At 36.7% G+C, this 15,899-nt stretch overlaps 1 protein-coding gene across 2 annotated transcripts; it reads left to right on the top strand.

Moving 5' to 3' along the window:
• The first annotated feature begins 467 nt into the window (after positions 1 to 467).
• LOC131148643 (glucosamine 6-phosphate N-acetyltransferase) lies at positions 468 to 14,348 on the top strand. Of its 2 annotated transcripts, XM_058098490.1 has the most exons (3): positions 468 to 682; positions 10,841 to 11,063; positions 13,723 to 14,348. In XM_058098490.1, exons 2-3 carry the CDS (start codon positions 10,848 to 10,850, stop codon positions 14,221 to 14,223), a joined length of 717 nt encoding a protein of 238 aa, XP_057954473.1. In that variant the 5' UTR covers positions 468 to 682; positions 10,841 to 10,847; the 3' UTR covers positions 14,224 to 14,348. The 2 variants fall into 2 exon arrangements, with proteins under 2 accessions (XP_057954473.1, XP_057954474.1); XM_058098491.1 differs by lacking the exon at positions 10,841 to 11,063 and having other exon boundaries at positions 471 to 682.
• Positions 14,349 to 15,899: the final 1,551 nt, after the last annotated feature.

Genomic DNA, 15,899 nt, shown 5'->3' on the forward strand with positions numbered 1-15,899 from the left:
CTATTCATTCATATTTATTTATGATGTATTCTTGATTTCTTGTTGTTCCTAACATACATATATCCGATAATGAAAGTTATTATTAGTATTTATAAAGTAGTATTTTTTTAATATTAAGTATTTGATGTTCTCACAGTATATACATATAATTTTATATTTTATTAGATTTGTTGTATAAATATTTTACATATAATTTTATATTTTTTTCGATTTGTTGTATAGATATTATAATTGTACAGTAATTCCTGGACCGTCACTTGTTCCATAGTCCCAGACCCACCAACGAAGCCCTTCCCTTTTAATATTTTACGCTGCTTACCCGGAAAAAAAAAATTTAAATAAAAGCAGCAGACTCATTTTTTTTCCAATTTTCGAAAGCTGGCCGGTTAATATATTGTGGCCCACCGTCCACGTATCGTTTCTTGGTTGGCTAAAAAACCACATGCTGACATGGTGGTGCGACCACCTAATATTTTCTTCTGTCTGTCTCTCACCCCTCCCTCACTCGCCCTACCGTCCTTCGATCAACACCGCCGTTGACGAAGAAGACGACCGGAGAGAATTTGATCACCAACAATCTTGCACAAAATTTACGAGCGGCCCGGAGACTTGCTGCAGTTGATCAGGAAGACGACCGGAGACGACTTGAAACGTTCGATTTCGGTCCTTGACTACGAAACCCGTGAGTTGCTCTCTCTCTCTCTCTCTCTCTCTCTCTCTCTCTCTCTCTCTCTCTCTCTCTCTCTCTCTCTCCATATTTTCTGTTTCTTATTCGATTTACACTAGGAAGGCGACGGATTTGAGCCGTAGATCTGTGTTCAAGACACAGCGTATAGATCTAGAGTTGTGTTTGAAATTGGGATGGGGATTTGAGCTGCACATCTGCTGTCCTTGGTGTGTTTGGGATTGAACGGAGATTTGTGGGCGTTTGTGTGTATGTGCTGTCACTTCTCCTGCATCCTCGCTTCACCCCGCATGTGTTATATTCGCAACTCAGTGTTTTGATCTGCTTTTGCCCTAAACAATTTCTCAGAATCCTTTCAATAGATTTCATTTACATTACGTATCAAAAAGAATATTTATTTGAATTCATTTACATTACGCATCAAAAAGAATATTTATTTGAAGTTTGAAAACTAGTATTTGCTCATTGATGCCTTTTACTTTTACCCGAAGCAATGGTTGACTGGTTGTGGACTAATGGAAAAAGGACCTTTGATAAGAAAATTCTCTTTGATATGTGCGAATTCTTAGTGTTCTCAATCTGTCAATTTTGGTTATCATGTATGCAAAATTCTCGTTGATGAGAGGAAGACCCACAATATGGCTTTTTTGAGATCCTGATTATTGGAAATATTGGATTTTCCTTGAAGCATCATGTTCTTTGGTGTTGTCTTGTGTGTTTGGCTAGAGACAACTACTATTACGAAGAAACGAAATAAAATTAAAATAGCAATGGCTTTAAGCCATCTATCTACCACTATTAGGAAAATCCTCATGATTTGTGGTGAGCTTTCCCCAACACAGCTTTTGAAATGAGGAATTCATGATCATGCTGCAAATATTTTAAACTTTAAAGTATTGACGGCATATGGCCTATTTCAGCATGAAGGATGTAATAACTGGCCATTTGTAAAAAGTTTTAAACCAGATTCCTCATTGAATAATAATCCTGATTTACTTATTTCTGCATTTCTCTACATTTATTTAGTTATCCAATTTTTCTATGAAATGCAAAACACACCATTTTTATAATTGTGCATTACATCTGTAAGTGCAAATAAACTAATCTTATCAGCTACAGGGGGCGGTGGTCTCTATATATATCTTGAGATTTCAATCTTAGGATTGAATCTTATCATCTTATATATAATATATATATATTATTATAATATTATATTAATATTATATTATTTAATTAATAATAATTATTATTATTTAAAATTAAAAATGAATTAAATTAAATTTTTTTAGATCACTACTTTCTCCCCTCCTTACAAAAATTCCACCATCAAAATTTGTTAACTATTACCAATCACATTCTTAACTCACTATCTCTGTCTATAGAAGAGTCGGTAGCTACCCACATAGCGGCCCCGTCCCATGTTTATTAACTACCCTCACTTATGACGGAGGAATACCGTAGTTATAATACTGCCTTTAGGAAATTACAATAATCATAACAAATTTTCCCAAAGACTATTCATAATTAAAACTACAAACAACTAACTACACATCCTACTCTAATCCATTCATATACAACCATACCCTTACCCATCTGGCATTAGCCCTCGCTGAACAGATGTGGGTACTTCTGGCGTATTTTCGTTTCTAACTCCTAAGAAGCCTCCTCAACTGCATGATTCCGCCACAAAACCTTTACTAACGGTATATCCTTGGTATGCAGTTCTTGTATTTTCCGATTCAGAATCTGAACTGGTACGTCCTCGTATGTCAAAGCATCCCCGATCTCCAATAGCTCATAACTGATTACATGTGAGGGTTCTAGAACGTACCTCCTCAACATGGACACGTGGAACACGTCGTGCATCTTAGACAACACTGGGGGTAATGCTATCCTATACGCCGCCTTACCAATCCTCTCCAGAATCTTGAATGGCCCAATGTATGTAGGGCTCAGCTTGCCCTTCATTCCATACCTCATCACCCCCTTCATCGGAGCAATCTTCAAGAATATCATATCACTTGTCTTGAATTCTAGTTCCCGTCGGTGAGTATCCGCATAACTCTTTTGCCAACTCTGGGCTGCTTTGATCATTTCCTTAATAAGTTCGACCTTTGCAGAGGTTTGTTGAACATGTTATGGCCCAAAAATCTACCGCTCGCCTACTTCATCCTAGTACAACTGAGAACAGCACCGGCGACCATACAAAGCCTCATATGGTGTCATTCCAATGTTAGCCTGGCTACTGTTATTGTATGCAAACTCAACCAATGGCAGATATCGGATCCAACTGCCCCCAAAATCTAACACACATGCCCGTAGCATATCCTCGAGAATCTGAATGGTTCGTTTAGACTGTCCATCCATCTGAGGGTGAAATGCAGTACTGAAAGTGAGTTGAGAACCCAAAACTCCCCGCAAACTCTTCCAGAATCGGGAGGTGAACTGCGGCTCCTAATCTAAAACAATGGATATGGGCACGCCATGCATCCTGACTATTTCCTGAACATAAAGTTCTGCCAGCTTAACAATGGAGTAACTGGTTCTAACCGGAATGAAATGGGCCATTTTCGTCAATCTGTCAATAACTATCCATATGGCATTCTGCCCATGCACCGCTGAAGGCAATCCCGATACAAAGTCCATCTAGATATGCTCCCACTTCCACGTAGGGATGTCAAGTGGTTGAAGTGGTCCCGCTGGTCTCTAGTGTTCTGCCTTCACTTGCTGACATGTCAAGCATTGTCCCACAAATCTAGCAATCTCTCCCTTCATCTTACTCCACCAAAATGATTCACGCAAATCTCTCTATATTTTCGTGCTACCCAGGTGAACAGTATAGAGAGAGCGGTGAGCTTCCCCCGGAATTGTCCTCTTTATCTTTGCGTCATCTGGCACACACAATCGAGTGTAAAATTTGAGAACTTCATCCTCAGCAACATTAAAGTCTAGTTGAAGTTAGACTGAAACCCCTAAGGCAAGGGCCTCTTCTTTTGGTTTATTGCCCTCTCTTTTCCGGACCTTCCTTTTATTTTCTTGAAGACATAAATTGGGCAAATGCATGGGCTTGTATGGCCCATGCGAATACAAGGCCTAGGGTTTGCTTTTGAAGCCTATAAAAGGCACGAGATGGGAGAACACAAAGGGCGTCGTGGGAGAATCTCCATAATCCCCTCAACTATTCACGCACAGTTTTCCATATCCATCCTCTCTCTCTTCGCTCCCTCTCTCTCTCTCACACCGGCATCCACGCCCCACGACACCACCATCTCCACGGCTATTCCCTCCTCTCTCCAGTCTTCGGGTCTCCATTCCCTTCTCTCTCAATCTCACTCTCACCCTTGAGGTCTCCCATTTCTCTGACTCTCCCTCTCATTCTCCAGTGCCCTCACTCCAGTCTTCACGCACGCACCCAGCGATCTCCCCCCTTTGATTCTTCCTCCCTATCCTGCCAAGGCAGCCAACCCCCAAATCCCTAAGTCTCCTTCACTCACAAAACAGTCGCCGCCACCTCGCCAGTCGCCTCATCAAAATCAATGTCCACGACGTCCTCTCCATCCCTGCCGACTTCAACCTCTCTCTCAAAGACATGCACGTCCTCGTCATCCACCTTTCCATCTCCTCTTCCGATCGAGCATCGACGTCTCCGGGTGAGTTTGATTCTTGTCTATTCTTCATTTTGTTTGTTTGTTTGTTTGTTTGTTTGAATTTCCTGAATATATATGTGCTGTTGGTGTTGATTCAAGTTGACTTGCTTGTTTGCTCCACTGCTAAGGCTTCCCGAATGTTGGAATGGTCAGATCTTTTTCAATTGTTGTGCATATCCAGAGTTTTTGTTTTTGGTAAGGTTGCAGGGCCTCCTTCAATATGTTTCTGCTGTGAAATTGGAATACGATGATAATTGCTTGTTTTATTTGGGTGGATATTGAGAATGGGCATAGGCTGTTTGATAAAATGCCGGATAGGAATGTTGAGTCGTGGAATGCGGTTATTGGTAGGTATTCTAAGTTGGGTAGTGTTGATATTGCAAGAGCTTTGTTTGATGATATGCTAGAGAGAGATTTAGTTTCGTGGGGTGCAATGAGAATAATGGATGTTGAGTTTGGAGGAAAAAACCCATGCACCCCTTACACACACCTACACACACTTTTAGGCACCTGCACACACTAACTCACTCACACTCACACACATCTGCACACGCTAACTCATGCACACTCACACACACACCTGCACACACTAACTCACACACTCTTTACACACACTAACTCATGCACATTCATACACTTGCCCAGACACTTTTACACATTCGTACACACCCTCTTTACACACTTTAACATACACCCTTTCCCTTCCCCAATCCATGATAGCCCCTCGATTTTCGAGTTCTGTACTTGCTTGATAGTTGATTTTCTGTGTGATTTCACATTTGAAAATGAGTGATTCTGATTTGCACATTCTGCATGTCATATCACTTATTATGTTTAGTTCATTGCGATGTTTACATTTATTAACTATGTCAGGCATGGTTGTCATTTGTTGGTGTGTGTGTGTGTGTGTGTATAGCTGTAGGGACACGTGGCCTCGTCCGAAAGGTTGCACGTATCCGATTCGATGGCCCTGACCAGGCCTTAAACTGGTTGACTCCCATTTGACCGGTTCTTCCCCGAACCAGTTTGGGCCCCCTGAACCAGTCCCCATTTGAAAAAATGCATATGTCACAAAATTTTATTAAAATAGGGGGGAGAGCATGTGCCCCGGGTGTGATACAGAATGCCGTAGTGCACAAGCAGGAAATAATACCTGCAAAAGTTACAACAGAAAAATATAGTGAAATAAAAGTGCATACGGTGGAAAAAGTGTAAAAATGTACAAACCAATGTTGCAGGAGAGCAAAGTACGGGGGTGCATTCAAAATACACAAAAATTTAAAAACAAAAACAAAAAAAAAATGAAAAAATACTGTGAAAATGCAAAAACCCTCCACTCCTAAATTGCCAGTTGGTAGAGCTGATGGCACACCTTGAAGTCATCTGCGCACAAAGAGAGAAGCAACACGTCAGTGAGCAAATGGAATGAAAATTAAAAATGCAATCACATGGGCGCAAAATGAAGTTGGTTAGGAAATATTCCCTGGTATGGCAGGGAGTAAAGTGGGAAATTCAGTTAAGAGGGGAGAATGGGCACCAAATTGAACCCTCTGACTCCCTATTTACTGTAGAAAAAAACGAAGAGAGGGGCATCAAAAAATTTCTGGCAAAATTGAGAGACACGAAGGAGAGGGCATTAAAAAATCCCCGCAGAGATTGTGAGGAGTTAGGGAGAAACTCTACATAATTGAGAGAGGGACAGGGCATTATAGTGAAGCTCAGAAGCTCCCTTGGAGCGGACACACCGGAAGCAGAACAACCCTCAAGGATTACCCCAGGAAATTCCAGACGCTCGGAATTCACACACAGACAGACACAAAGGATGGGAAAAGAAGATTGGAGGAGGGAATGGATGGAATAGGCTAAGGTAAAATTTCCAGGTTCCCTTTCTATTTTTGTTCAATCCTACTCTCAGGTTTTGGGTTCCTGTTTGAACCAAAACACAGAGCATTCCTGAACCTGTACTTGAATTCCCGAACCTGAACCTGAACCTGAACCCAAACTTGGATTCGGGGTTGAACCATTTGAACCAGCTCCCAACCCGGACCGAACCCAGACTTTCTCAAACCCAAGTCCATTTGGAAGTTATCTGAGGCCTAGGATTTCACCTCATACTCCCCAAGGCCCATTGAATTGTTTTTAAAAAGGGAAAGGCCTGTTTTAATAAATCGAGCCCGTGTCTCACTTTAAATTCTAACTTCCAGATAAAGATGCCCAGACCCAATTCCATTTTTAAACTTACCCCAAGCCCATTGTTTTTTTAAACTGACCAAGCCCATTTTTTAAAAAAAATGTTAACCAGGCCCATTTTAAAATTGACCCTCAGCCCATTTCAAAAGCAACCTAAGGCCCGTTTTAAAGAAAGTGGACCGGGCCCCTTTTAAAAATTTAACCCTGGGCCTTGTTTTAAAATCTAACCCTGGCCTTAGTTTTAAAAGGTTTTACCCTGGGCCCATGTTTCTAAATCCCCCTGGGCCTGCGTCTTAAAAATTACTCCCGGGCCTTTGTTTTAAAATTTGACCCTAAGCCCAGGTCTGTTTCGAAATTAACCCAAGGCCAACTTTTAGAAAAGAATTCAATCCAGGGCGCCCATTATTCTAAAAAATACCCAAAGCCCACTCGGGCTCATCCAAGGTTACGTGACCCACATGAGTCAACCCTTGACTTAACTCACCGGGTTGAGCCCAAGGCTCCAAATTCAACTAACTAGAAACCCTAACTCGGATCGGGAACCCCAAACACCAACCATACTTAGATTGTCACAGATATCAGATCACAACGATCACAAATTCTCAGATCAAACACAATCACACTGCGAAAAATCTAAAAAGGGAGAGAGACAAAGAGAAACTGAGGGAAATACTTATCTTTCCGGCACCGAACGACCCCCCTCTGAGGTTTAGGTTGATCTTTCTACTCGGAACACCCTAGGGTGTTTTGGCCTTTCGTGTTTGAAAAGTCTTGCAGGGCTGATATTGTCTGAGAGAGAGAGTGGCTGTAAAATAGGGATTAAGGTTTTTGACCTTTGAGAGATTTGTGAGAAGGGGACTTTCTGACTTTGGGAGAAATTTCAGAGAAAAAGAAGAGATTGATAGAGGTCTAGGGTTTCCTGTGAGAGATCGAAGGAAGAAGGTGAAGAGAAGAAGAGATCAGAGGGGGCGTTTCTTCAAAAGATAGAGAGAGGACATCGAAGGGAGTTCAGTGCAAGGGTTGCAGTTAGATCCAAGGTTGCAGTTCTAATATTTGATTTCCTCACTACGAATCTGATTTGATTAAAAGCTGGCAAATGATTTTGGTAGCTGTTCGACCAGCTGCTGCTGCTACTTCAAGTCCTCCGTACTGAACCTCCCGCACATATAAATCCAATATCTGCCCTTCAGTTCCAGAGGTAAGCAATTTCAAATCTCACAATTTGATGCTGCTTGAATGATGCTTCCTTGTAAGATAAGCCAGCAACTCTATATAATGCCAGAATGGGGAAAAAATGCATTCAAATTCCATCCTACGAAGGAGACCTTGCACAACTCTCTTTGCCCCTTTTTCCTTTCAATTTTTTATTTCGGTTAATTTAATTGATCTAGCTTTGAATTTTTTATTAGTTTAATTGTTTTATTTTAAATTTCAATTTTATTGATTTGGTTTCATGGCGTGCGTATGGTGAAATGGATAAATGATATTTTTTTATATCATTTCTGTTTCTGTCCAAAATTTTATTGAATCTGTGATTGATTTAGGATCTATTTGAATCATGAATTTTTTTATGAGAAAATTAAAGGAAAAGAAAAAAAAAAAGAATCAATTTTTCATTGTACTTTCTTTCTATCACCAATATTATTAAGAATAGATATCTATTCAAATGTGATTGAAAATCTAAAAATATCAAAGGTTAATAATTTGAAAAAAAAAATTATTCAATTAGTTTACTATATATAGATTTTGTTCTCATTTTTCTTGATATTCAAAAAAGAAATAATAGATATCCTTCGTATTTAGGGGCCCCAACCTTCCCTCTAGGTGGTAATCCTAGGTTGGTGGGTTTCTTGGATCAAGGGATGGAGAAGGTTTCTAAGCATTTGGATGGGTGGGAGGCTGTGTTATTTTCTCAATGGGACAGATTACTCTTATTTAGGCTCGTCTTGCTAGTATTGCTCTTTAATATTTGTTGATTTTTAGAATTCTAGTGGGCATAGCTAGTAAGCTTTGAGAAAATTATGAGAGATTTCATGTGGTCCAAGGTTGGGGAGGAGGGATCATTTGTTTATTGGTAGATTATGTGTATGTCTAAGCTGGATGGAGGTTTCCATCTTGGAAGTTAATGTCTAAAAACACTGCTCTTGTATCTAAATGCTTATGGTAGTTTCCCTTAGAGGAGTCCTCTCTTTGGCATATTCATTAAAAGTAAATTTATCTTGCATGTGAACAGGTGGTATGCTAATTTGGGAACTAAATGTTCTTCAAAAAAGTGAGTGAAGGGGTATTTCTCAGATTTTACCCCTCTTCATTCCACATGCCAAAATTAGTGGTTCCTGGATTTGTTTCTGGGTAGGTAATACTGCCTAGTTCATACCTTTTCCCTGTCTTTATCACTTGATTTTGAGGCATAAAAACAACAACAAAAAACAACAAACAACAGCAAGCTGTAAGTCCCACTAGGTGGGGTCGGCTACATGAATCCTTTTCCGCCAATTCACCCGACCCAGAGCATTTTCCTTTATTAGATTAAGGACTATTAAATCCTTCCTCACTGTCTTATTCCAAGAAATTTAAGGCCCACTCGTACCTCTTTTCATGCCAGAAACCATAACTAGCTCACTTCTCACAGGTGTTCTACTAGGCTTGCGTTTTAAATGTCCAAACCATTTAAGTCGCCCCTCCCTTATCTTGTTTTCAACCTATGCTATGCATAAATTTTTTCATATATGTTCATTTCTTTCTTTATCTTTTAATGTGAAACTGCTCGACTTCAGGGTACTGATGTTGTTTCTCTTTTTTATTTCTGGTGGTAATACATCTTCTTGGGATTTGCAGTATCTCAGAATTCTAAATGATAGGGAGGTTGAGGATGCCTATTCCTTGTTATTGTTGTTGGAGAATTATGCCCTTCTTGTCTGAGGGATGGTCCTTCTTCGTCTTCGGATTCTGCAGGGGTTTATTCTTGCACATATTTTTTTGTTTTGACTAGTGCTGATATCTCCTTTCTGCTTCATAATGGAACTATTTAAAAGACCAAGGTTCCTTCAAAAATCAAGGTTTTTATTTGGTTGGGTTTTTTTTAATAGAGAGGCCAACAATTTGTTGCATAGTAGGAGAACCTTTGATGGCACAAAGTAGGAGACCTTCAAAGGCACTCTCTTGATGTGCATTCATTATGTCTTAATAGTTCAGAAAACAACTTCTCATTCGTTCTTGCACTCTGCTATTGCTTGGAATATTTGGAATAAGTTTTTGATCATTTGGGAGAAAGTTGTTATTGTTGGTCATTTCATTTTCTGGTTTTGGTAGAAGCAAGAATGGAAATTTTTCGTAGAGATGTGTGTTTTCGGCTTTTCGCAGTACTGTGGGGATTATGGATGGAATGAAATATGCATATATTTACTTGAAAAAGCTAAATTCCTCTTTTCTATGGGATGTGACCTATTATATAGGGCCGCTTTGGTGTGCTGCTGCTTTTTGTTTTTAAGTAGTGAGGTTCTCTTATGTTCAATGAGATTGACTGGCTTTGTTAGTTTGATTGTTGTTCTTATTTTTTAGTTTTTTTCTTTTCCCTTAATCACTTTTTCTCCTCCAGCTGCATGTTGTGTTGATAAATCAATGTTTTGTGGAAGAGGTTTAGGAGCAATATTAGGGGGAGAGTTGGTGCATTTAGTACAATCCTATCGATATTTTGTTGGAGAAAAGAGAGTTGTCATGTGTTGGTATTATTTTTTTTTCTCCGTGCGAAAGTATGAGTTGATAATCGAAGCATATGTAAAATTTTGGTTGAAGTTCCCCAACCCAGATCAGCCTTCTTTTCTTAGAAGCATATATTATGAGCGTGAACTTGGAATTCGACATTCACTTGAATACCTAAGGTGTTGGATAATTAGAAAAGAGGAGGAACCATCATTTGATCAGACATTTATTAACATAGAAAAAAAAAATGGAAGTAGAGGGAAAGCAAGACCCTGCATTTCAACATCCACTAGTTTGCTATAAAATTTATACTTTCTGCTGCAATGCTTTATCATAATTGTGTGCCCCCAGAAACTCAGCTACTGAAATCCTACAATCCACTGGTTCCTCTTCATCTCCTCTGGAAAATAGACTGCAAATTAACTTCCTCATCAGATGCTAGCCAAGAATTCCGGGTACGAAGACTCCAAATTCAAGATAAATCCAAGGGCTTCATTGACTCGGTCTCCGACTCAGAATTCGCCTCCCGATTCCAAGAACTCACTGCCCTCGGAGAGGACCATGTTGTTTGTGTCATTGAAGATGAACTGTCTCATAAGATCGTCACCACATGCAGTGTCTTTATGGAGACGTTTCTGAGGAACTGTGGCAGCGTAGGCCATATCGAGGATGTGGTGGTTGACTCAAGAGCACGAGGTTTGGAACTCAGCCACAAGATCATGAGCTACTTGGCTCACCATGCTCAATCCATGGGCTGTTACAAGGTGATTCTTGATTGTAGTGCAGAGAACAAGGGGTTCTACGAGAAGTGTGGGTTCAAAGAGAAGGAAATCCATATGGTAATGTATTTTTAACCCCTTTTTACGAAATTTAGGATTTTCATATCTCATTAATTTTATTTATTTCTTCATAACGGTCTTGGATTAAAAGGTATGCTTTCTGAACCTTGGATCTAATTTATCATTTCCTTTTCCAAAATGATCTGTTGAAGTTGTTTGGCTGTACCTTCTGAAATGTTGAACCTAATAGTCCAATTTTTTTTTTTTTTGTTGATATCAGATGATTTTTTTTTCTAATTTTAATAAAAAATTAAGAAATAGAAGGTTTTTGACACATTTTTAAAAAAAAATAAAAAATAAAAAGTACTTTCACTTGCTATTTATGTTTTTTTTTTCCTTATTTTTCTCAGTTGTCATACAAGGAAAAGTTAGTTTCTTGAATTTTTTTTTTTTTTTTTTGCATGTTTTTTAAATTCTAAATAGATAAATCTACACCCATATTGTAATTCAAAATAGATGGAAATTAACATGCTTGATATATATATATATGTACACACACACACACCCTCCCACATTAATTTGTACTTTTTATTTATTATTATATTTTTGTGTAGGGTAATAATATAAGAGTTATTAAATTTTTAATCCCATGATATTCTTATAATTAAAAATTTAAGTAAAGATTAAGTGGTAGGCTATATTGGTAGTTTAGTTCATCTTTTCAAAGGAATGAAGTGCGGATTTTATAATTAGAGGAGCTAGGATGAAAGATATAATAAAATTTAAATTGAATATATATATAGGTCTTCTTTAGAAAATATTACGAAAGGAAAATGAAAATTTAAAAGAATTTACTTTTAAATTAATGAAAAAGTGTTATTTTTACACTTTATGAACAGTTGCATTTAAAAAATTTTTAACCTAATTAGAATTTATTTTAGTAATATTCAATATAATAAAAAATAAATTACTTTCTCTTTTTTTTCCTTTTTTTTTCTAGAACAAAATTATTAATTCAAGCATAGTCGTAATATTAAGGGTGGTAGTAATAGTTGGATGTAAAATAAAATATAATTAAAATAAAATACATTAGAACATTTATTCATAGTATATCAACTTTGTTCTTTGTAATTTAGAGAAGAAATAGAAGAAATGGTAAAAAAAAAAAAAAATCCAAACAAGAACGGCCAAAGTCAAAATTTTTTTCTCCAAAGTTTTTTTTTTTTGAAGGATTATTATATATTTTAACTCCAGTGAAAATTGCAAATGTGTCATTTCTTCTCCTTTTGTTTTAGTTGGAAAGTCCTTGTGGGGTTAAAAACAAGGAATAGCTGTAATCCTAATTTCAAATAAACAACACATGGTTATATACTTTAAATGATAGGGAGGTGGAGGATGTCTATTCATTGTTACTGTTGTTGGAGAATTATGCCTTTCTTGTATGAGGGATGGTCCTTCTTCATCTTTGGATTCTTCTGGGGTTTATTCTTGCACATTTTTCTTTGTTTTGACTAGTGCTGATATCTCCTTTCTGCTTCATAATGGAACTATTTAGAAGACCAATGTTTCTTCAAAAATCAAGATTTTTATTTGGTTGGTTGTTCTTAATAGAGAGGCCAGCAATTTGTTGCATGGTAGGAGAACCTTTGAAGGCATAAAGTAGGAGACCTTCAAAGGCACTCTCTTCATGTGCATTCATTATGTCTTAATAGTTCAGAAAACAACTTCTCATTCGTTCTTGCGCTCTGATATTGCTTGGAATATTTGGAATAAGTTTTTGATCATCTGGGAGAAAGTTGGTACTGTTGGTCATTTTATTTTCTGGTTTTGGTAGAAGCAAGAATGGAAACATTTTGTAGAGATGTGTGTTTTCGGCTTTTCGCAGTACTTTGGGGATTATGGATAGAATGAAATATGCATATATTTACCTGTAAAAGCTAAATTCCTCTTTGTTATGGGATGTGACCTATTATATAGGGTTGCTTTGGTGTGCTGCTGCTTTTTGTTTTTAAGGAGTGAGGTTTTCTTATGTTCAATGAGATTGGCTAGCTTTGTTAGTTTGATTGTTGTTCTTATCTTTTCGTTTTTTTCTTTTCCCTTATTCACCTTTCAGTATATTCTTTTTTATCTAACGAATTCATCTTTTTTTTTTCATCTAAAAAAAAATTTTTCCAAGAAGTTCCAAACAGAGAATTAGGTTTGAAGCACCAAAAGGATGCATCCAGCAGCATGTTGTGTTGATAAATCAATGTTTTGTGGAAGAGATTTAGGAGCAATATTAGGGGGAAAGATTGTGCATTTAGTACAATCCCTATCGATATTGTGTAGGAGAAAAGAGACTTGTCATGTGTTGGTATTTTTTTTTTTTTTTTCTCCATGTGAAAGAATGAGTTGATAATCAAAGCTTATGTAAAATTTTGGTTGAAGTTCCCCAACCCAAATCAGCATTCTTTTCTTAGAATCATATATTATGAGCGTGAACTTGGAATTCAAAATTCAGTTGAATACCTAAGGTGTTGGATAATTAGAAAAGAGGAGGAAGCGTCATTTGATCAGACATTTATTAACATAGGAAAAAAAAAAATTGAAGTAGAGGGAAAGCAAGACCCTGCATTACCTCATCCACTGGTTTGCTATAAAATTTCTGCTTTCTGCTGCAATGCTCTATCATAATTGAGTGCCCCCAGAAACTCAGCTGCTGAAATCCTACAATCCACAGGTGCCTCTTTATCTCCCCTGGAAAATGGACTGCAAATTAACTTCCTCATCAGATGCTAGCCAAGAATTTCGGGTAAGAAGACTCCAAATTCAAGATAAATCAAAGGGCTTCATTGAACTCCTTCAACAACTGAGCCTCTGCGACTCGGTCTCCGACTCAGAATTCGCCTCCCGATTCCAAGAACTCACTGCCCTCGGAGAGGACCATGTTGTTTGTGTCATTGAAGATGAACAGTCTCATAAGATCGTCGCCACAGGCAGTGTCTTTGTGGAGAAGAAGTTTCTGAGGAACTGTGGCAGCGTAGGCCATATCGAGGATGTGGTGGTCGACTCAAGAGCACGAGGTTTGGGGCTCGGCCACAAGATCATGAGCTACTTGGCTGACCATGCTCAATCCATGGGCTGTTACAAGGTGATTCTTGATTGTAGTGCAGAGAACAAGGGGTTCTACGAGAAGTGTGGGTTCAAACATAAGGAAATTCAGATGGTAATGTATTTTTGACCCCTTTTTATGAAAATTTAGGATTTTCATATCTCATTAATTTTATTTATTTCTTCATAACGGTCTTGGATTCAAAGGTATGCTTTCTGAACCTTAGATCTAATTTATCATTTCCTTTTCCAAAATGATCTGTTGAAGTTGTTTGGTTGTACCTTCTGAAATGTTGAACCTAATAGTCCAATTTTTTTTTTCTAATTTTAATAAAAAATAAAGAAATAGAGGGTTTTTAACACTTTTTTAAAAAAAAAAATAAAAATAAAAAGTACGTTCATTTGCTATTTATGTGTTTTTTTTTTTTTTTTTTTCCTTATTTTTCTCGGTTGTCATACAAGGAAAAGTTAGTTTCTTGAATATTTGTTTTTTCTTTTCGTTTTTTCGCATGTTTTTTAAATTCTAAATAGATTAATCTACACCTATATATATACACACACATACACACAGACACACACTCCCACATTATTTTATACTTATTATTATATTTTTGTTTTGGGGAATAATATAACAGTTATTGAATTTTTAATGCCATGATATTCTTATAATTAAAAATATAAGTAAAGGTTAAGTGGTAGGCTATATTGGTAGTTTAGTTCATCTTTTCAAAGGAATGAAGTGCGGATTTTATAATTTGAGGAGCGAGGATAATATATATATATATAATATAGGTCTTCTTTAGAAAATATGTTGCGAAAGGAAAATGAAAATTTAAAAGAATTTACTTTTAAATTAATGAAAAATTGTTAATTTTACACTTTATGAACAGTTACTTTTTTTTTTTAATTTTTAACCTAATTAGAATTTATTTTAGTAATATTCAATATAGTAAAAAATAAATTATTTTTTTTTTCTAAAACAAAATCTTTAATTCTAGCATAGTCATAATATTAAGGATGGCAGTAATAGTTGGATGTAAAATAAAATATAATTAAAATAAAATACATTAGAACAATCATTCTTTGTATATCAACTTTGTTCTTTGTAATTCGGAGAGAAAAATAAAAGAAATGGTAAAAAAAAAATATATATATATATATATCCAAAAAAGAACAGCCAAGGTCAATTTTTTTCTCGAAAGTTTTTTATTTGAAGGATTATTATATATTTTAATTGCGACGACCTGAATTTTTTTATAATTTTTTATTAAAAATAACATTAATCAAACATTTGTCAAATAACAAAACTCTAATACCATATTTCAAAGTGAGGTACCGGATAATCAGTCTATCACATACAAATATACTTAATAACGAAAGTCTATATTTATATACCATTTCGAATACAAATACAAGAGGACTATCCATCCATATATATATACATGTCTGTACATCTCCCAAACCCAACAAAATACTTGGAGATTACACAACCACATCCGCATCACAAAACACTTTCCTTGTCTATTAGGGTACCAGCTCCCCATTATCTTGAAGCTCTATCTACTCAATGATCCTGATTACCTGAAATGTTTAAATTTCTGTGTGAGATACCTTTCAGTAAGACAATTATTCACAGTGTGTGACAGTATGAGTTTAGTTATATTATACACATTCATTTAAATAAGTATATTAGCTGGGAAAAATATATAGATATGTATCAATAATTATATAGATATAAAACATAGTTTCATTAGTTTTGATATCATTTCTCATACTCATTATCATATGCTATCATTTCTCATAATC

This window comes from Malania oleifera, chromosome 2, assembly GCF_029873635.1.
Source record: "Malania oleifera isolate guangnan ecotype guangnan chromosome 2, ASM2987363v1, whole genome shotgun sequence".
NCBI lineage: Eukaryota > Viridiplantae > Streptophyta > Magnoliopsida > Santalales > Ximeniaceae > Malania > Malania oleifera.